The 6,056-nt window shown below is 45.2% G+C and overlaps 1 protein-coding gene across 3 annotated transcripts in view; it reads left to right on the forward strand.

Annotated features, from left to right (window-relative positions):
• The first annotated feature begins 20 nt into the window (after window positions 1–20).
• EIF4E2 (eukaryotic translation initiation factor 4E family member 2) overlaps window positions 21–6,056 on the forward strand; it is a 19,456-nt gene continuing 13,420 nt past the window's right edge. For 2 of the 3 annotated variants that reach the window (XM_026070874.1, XM_026070875.1), the window contains exons 1-4: window positions 21–103; window positions 903–1,017; window positions 2,309–2,443; window positions 4,991–5,095. In XM_026070874.1, the coding sequence (XP_025926659.1) occupies window positions 84–103; window positions 903–1,017; window positions 2,309–2,443; window positions 4,991–5,095 (375 nt within the window). In that variant the 5' untranslated portion in view covers window positions 21–83. The remainder of the gene's footprint in view (window positions 104–902; window positions 1,018–2,308; window positions 2,444–4,990; window positions 5,096–6,056) is intronic. The other variant, XM_026070876.1, reaches the window with a different exon arrangement.

Here is a 6,056-nt window from a genome sequence, read left to right on the forward strand (position 1 = left end):
AAGTAGCGGAAAGCTTTGGAGGGCGGACTAGGCAGAGCGGAAGTCGCTGAGGTGGACGGAGGCGGCGGCAGCAGCGAGCGACGATGAACAACAAATTCGACGCGTGAGTGGGCGGTGGCGGGGCCGTTCCCGAGCCCTCTCCCCCGCAGTCCGCCCCGAGACTCCCCCCAGGCGGCAGCGCTGCCCGGCGCCGTTGGGGCGGGACGCGATGAGTCATGGGGCCGCGCACAGCCCCGTTCTGCCCCCTCAGGGCGGCCCGGCCCGGCCCGGCCCGGCCCGGCCCTGCTCGGGGGCTCCCGCCTGGCCCTGAGGGGAGCGGGCCCGGGGTGGGGGTCTGGCGGCACAAGCCCTTGCTGGTGGCGGGGGGATCCGCCGTGGGGCGGGTCGGCCGCGGAGCCGCGGGCCGCCTTCTGGCCCCGCTTCTCGCTCCTCTTTTCCGGCCCGTCGCAGGGAAGGGGGCGGGCGGAGAGGCGTGTGGGGCGCAGGGTGCCGGCGTGGTGTCTGCCCCCCCCCGAGGGACAGCCTCTGCTAGGCCGAGGGGCGTGCGGAGCAGGGTGGCAGAGAGTCAGCAAAACCGCAGTGGATGGTCTCTTTGTCTGCCTCCCGAGTAGTTAGGTTTTTGCGCAGCAGATCTCTCTCTGCTTATTACAAAGTGCTTGAGTTTGTCCTAAAAAGGCATTTTGTTGCACACTTCTGCTTAAAAGTGTGTACGTAAGGTGCTTGTGATGGGCTCTGGGCATGCAAAATCCCATCTGTGGTTTTCACTCTGTAGGTTTTCAAGTGTAGATTTCCAAATGCTGGTGGCTCTTGTGTGGCATAGGAACTTAGAAGCAGAGGCTGATGGTGAGGCTTCTTGATTGTGAGATACAAGGCTCTCCTTTTTCCTTCATTTTCTTTACCAGTTTGAAAGATGATGATAGTGGAGATCATGACCAGAATGAGGAGAACAACACACAGAAAGACAGTGAGAAGGAAAAGAATGATCGAGAGAAACCACAGAGTAGTACCAAGAGGAAGGTAAGGTGCTGGCACCTGCGTTCTGTCACCAGGGCATGATGTGGGAATGCTAGAGTGTTCTCAGTCCAGGAGTAAGAAGAATACATCTTAGTGTGCTGTGGTCACTTAATGTGCCGTTACTGCTGTAATGAAGATAGAGGAGCTATGTTTAGTATTTGGTTAACTTGACATAACTTTTGGGGGTATATAATCTGTGGAGTGAATACTCCTTTCACAAACGCAGTTAGTACTTTGCTTGGCCTTTCAATAGAAATGAGAAGCAAAGCTTTATTTTCTCCCCCCAAATTATTTAGAGGAGGGGTAGGGGAATAACTGACAGAGTAGTGGCTTGCAATTGATTTACCAAACCATATTTGTGCCATTATTGAAATAATCCTTAAGATGGGATCTGTGTGAGTGTAAAGTAGCCTAGTTAGGAAGGCAAATACCCATCTTGTTTTTTGTCTTGTGCTTAGGAAGACTATACTCTCTGAAGTAATGCAATCCTTGTGCAAGTGGAGAGTGGGATTTTAAACCCCAGTTACTTGTAACAATATCAAGTGACACAAGGAGACATCTTTTTCTTTTTTTTCTTTTTTTTTCTGGCATTTGTGGCACTTGTGACTCTTGGGTGATGACTTCTTATTTCCCCATTTTATGCTCATTAGAAACTTTTTATTGCAAATGGATGGAGACTGGTAAGAGATCACTACCTACTGCTAGCAATGGGTTCTGCCAAAGCTGACATAGCAAGTTCTGAGACAGACTAATCCTCCTGGAGTCTTAGGGTGTTGGTTGCTTACGGGAGTTGCTGTCACCAGGTAGTTATAATTGCTTTTGAATCATGGTTCAGTGTAAATGGGTTTTGCTCTTCTCAGGGAATGAGAATGGCTTTTTTTTTTTTCCTTAATTAAAAAAATTAAACTCTTATACTGCCCTTTTAGTTGATTGGTCTGTCTGTTTACTTTGAGACAGTCAGTCAAGAACTAAAGCTAAAACTTAATATTACTGTTCTTAATTAAGATGAGGGTTGCTTTGTGTGACACTCCCTCGAGCATAAGTTATTACCTCCTTAGCCATCCCTGTACTGCAAATTTCTAATATTCTTTTGAAATAGTCAGCTGCTGTTAACCTAATGGTCTATGTCAGACAGTTAACAGAGATGGTATTTTTCTATGAAAATGAGGATGAGTTGTTTGTTTTACACTCAGTGAGGGCAGGAACATATGGGCTGCTGATACCGTGAATGTAACTTTCTCATTCCCCCTTTAGAGGAGTGAGTAAGGAATAAGCAAACTTTTCTGTTCTGCAGGCTGTTGTCCCAGGGCCAGCTGAGCACCCCCTGCAGTATAATTACACTTTCTGGTACTCCAGACGAACACCTGGGAGGCCTACCAGCTCGCAGAGTTACGAACAGAACATCAAACAGATTGGCACCTTTGCCTCCGTGAGTATATTCCTGTTATCTTTGTGTCCCCTGGGCATGGCTTGGTCATCGTGGCTGGCTTAACTCCCTGCGTGTTAGGGGTATGCACGTGCACACTGTGTTCTTACTGTTGGGCAGCGGAGAGTGATGTGCCATAACTTGCAGGTGGATTTTGAACTGCCTACAGCAGGTGACATGTCTAAAGCAGTTCTCCTTTGCCCTGTGCTAGACATCAGTGCCTGCAGTAATAGTGGAAGCTGGAATAATAATAGCAAGTGAAAAGAACTCCTATTTAGCTTAAATCAGATAGCTGGAGCAGAACTTGGCAGGTAAGCAAAGAAGGGAACAGCTTTTCCCATGTGTGGGATTTGAATGCTGTGTAGTTGTGAGGCAAAGACTGTTGTACAGCCTGTTTTTGTCTGTATCTCCACCACAAATAATGTATTTGGAACAGGCATCTGATCTGCTATACGTACAAGTGGCTGATGGTGTTGTGTCTTTTGGCTGTCTGAAAGTGATGACTGAGGTGTGGTTTGGTGTTGCAGTGAAGTTCATTAAAAGGCGAACTGCTGTCCTTTTCCCCTCACACTCCTATGATAGTTTGTTCCCAGAATAACTCGAGCATACCTTGGAAGGGCAGTGTTGAGTTGTTGTATAGTACTGACAATCTGAAATTGTCATTAAAATCCCAAGAGACACATTTAATATTGTTCTCAAGCCCCTTGGCTGCTTGGCGTCTCCTTGGATTATTTCAAAAACTTGTTTGTCAGGACAGTAGAGGAATTACTTTTTAAAAAATCTTATATTTTCTCCAGATTTTCCAGGGTCCCTTGCAAATGTTAATTTTGCCCACCAGTAAATCTCTCTTCTGCAATCCTGGAATTTGTAAAAATATCCCTCTATCCTTTCTGGAAGCTGCAAAAATGTGCCTGTCCAGGCAGCTAGCTTGTGTTATTGCATCTACACAGGGTAAGAGTGGGTAGAGTAGCTCTAAGCATGTTGAATCACAGGTAGCTTCTGCTTCTGTTCTCCTGTGTTATCAATTATTTTTGCTTTAGTGAGTGAACAATTTATGTACGTATTCTCCTAGCTGTCATGGGAGCAAGCCCAAATTGCTTGGACTGAGTGTGGCTGCTGTGTGATGATCTGGCAATAACTTTTCAGTCTGTTTTTTAAATCAATATAGACTTAAAATTGATTTTTAGCTTCTCAGAGGACAAGCTTCACACATTCTGTTGCCTGCTCTTTGTTGCAAAGAATTTGTGGTTGCTGTTGTGGGCTTGAAATGCTTGATTTCAGTTAGGACAGGGGGCATTGGCCAGAAGATCTGTTAATGTGTTTGATTCCAAATGTCCTGTTAAAGGAGGAGAGAAAAAAGGTTTCAGAAAGAAGTGTCTGAGGCTAAATCTGGGTTCAAATTTATTCTCTGCTTTTGATTAGAATGCCCTGAAAGCTTTTAAATGTTAACCACTAGAGGGCATATTCACTCAGTGTAAGAATTTAATTTCTACACTGTGTTTGGATGTGTCTGACAAAAATAGATTGCTTCTGACCCTACCTCAGTCTTGGTTCCTAATTATATTGCCTGTAAAAGGAAATTCCTGCTTGGATGGTAGAGATCAGAGACTGGAGCAGAATTCCAAGTGTTGACCAAGTCATCAGGGTCTCTCTGATAAAGTACTCGGGATGGTTTCTAACCCCTGTGGCTTCACTGCTGGTCTGCTTAATAGCTATTGTCTTACTGAGTACAATCCTCTTCAAATGTGGAAATTACTAGAATCTTTCCCTGGTGCCTTGTTTTGTTTTAAAGATCCAGCCTCTCTAAAATCCTTTCTCCTTCAGAGAATCTCAAAGGATAAATATTTTGTTTTTAAGAATTAAAAAAGGTAATTCCCTTGCCTTTGGGCCAGACTGTTTGAAGCGGGTATGGAGATCTTGTGATGAAAACTGGTGTTTTTGAAGTGGTCAGAGTGTACTGTGGCAGATTGTAAAAGGAAATAAGACACATTTAAATAAAAGCTTTAGGCGATGCCTCTAAAATCTTCAACCAGCACTAGAATGTGTTTGTTGTATTAAAAACTGGGTACAGTAAAATCAAATATAAAATATGTCTTATTTGGAGGCTCAGTTTCTGCAGGCCCCGTTATGACAGAGAACAATGGTTAACACAGGGCTAATGTAATCTTGTATGTGTAAAGAGGCTTGGTTGTAGCTGATGCACTTGACATGCCCAGTAATTGAGACTTTGGGAGGTAGGGTTTACAAGACACTGTTCTCCGGAGCAGTGGTTATCCCAGCGTAGATTTCCTCAAGCGGAAACCAAGTAGCTTATGGAGGCATCTGTTGAATATCTCGAATGGTCATCTGCAAGTCAGAACCAGCTCCCATCCCAAGCTCCCATCCCATGTCTGCCTTCTGGGAGTCCTGATCAACACCCTTGTGACAAGGAAGTAGAATACAAAAGGGGAATGTGGCTCTGTTCAGCTGGTATAGAACAAGGAGTCTGTTTCCGTAGGACTGTTCCTGAACAGTGTGGGCAGCCTGATTGCATGGTTTGTGTCATTGCAGGTGGAGCAGTTCTGGCGGTTTTACAGTCACATGGTACGTCCTGGGGACCTGACAGGCCATAGTGACTTCCATCTTTTCAAAGAGGGGATCAAACCCATGTGGGAGGTGAGTTGGAGCTCTCATTTCTGCCTTGATATTTTCCCAGAGTATTCTGGAAGAAACTTTCTGCAGAGAAGGGACTCTTGTTGTTAAATGGAATGCCAGGCTTCTCCTGGATGCAGCCTTTCTTTTGAGTTGCCCTTAAACTTGTCCTCAGCGCTCTGTCCCATCTAACCTGGCAGCTCCGTGAGCTGCTGGCAGAGAAGAGGGCAAATACGGAGGGGTGCTAGCAGCACTCCCCCAAAGGCTGCAGAACTGCCTTTGCTTGTGGATTCTGGAGGATCTCTGGGCAGCGTTGCCTGAGGGATCCTAGCTAAGCTTTGTGCCTCCTAGATATTGACGTCTGCCTCTTGTTATAGCTTCGTGCAATGACAGCAGTGTGGGGCTTTCCTCTAAAAGGGCTGAGCCTCTGTAAGTGGAATTCAACAAACATAAGAAACCAGTCCTCCTCCTTCAGATGAGGGAAGGAAGAGGTGCATGTAGTTAAAAGCCCTGCACCTGTATGTAGAGCTGGGGATGAAAAGAAGGCTTAGTCCTTTATTCCCTTTCTATTTTCAAGGCACTTGGTTTGTGTCTGTTCGTTCATATCCAAATCTGTTAAAAGGAAAAAAAAACCTTTGCCCAACGAATCATTCTTCTGGTTCCTGGCCTGCTTCCAGCAATGACCAATACCATTCACGATATGAGAATTTTATGTGTTGCTCTGAAGTACCTAATTATGCCGCTTGGTCCTGAGAAATTTATATGTGACCCTAGTTGGCAATTATTTTAAGCAAGGTGTTTTATAGCCAGTTACTGCAAATACAATTTATATAAAATGTTTAACTCTCTTTGGACTCCTAGTGAGCTAGCTGCTCTGATAACTTGTGGAATCTCTGGTTGACATATTGATGATACCAGAATTTCTTATAAAGTTTTATCCTGTAGCCATTTTAAGATGTGGGAGTGCTTTTTTTTTTTTTTTTTT

This window comes from Apteryx rowi, unplaced genomic scaffold (assembly GCF_003343035.1).
Source record: "Apteryx rowi isolate R43461 unplaced genomic scaffold, aptRow1 scaffold_32, whole genome shotgun sequence".
In the NCBI taxonomy this organism is placed as follows: domain Eukaryota; kingdom Metazoa; phylum Chordata; class Aves; order Apterygiformes; family Apterygidae; genus Apteryx; species Apteryx rowi.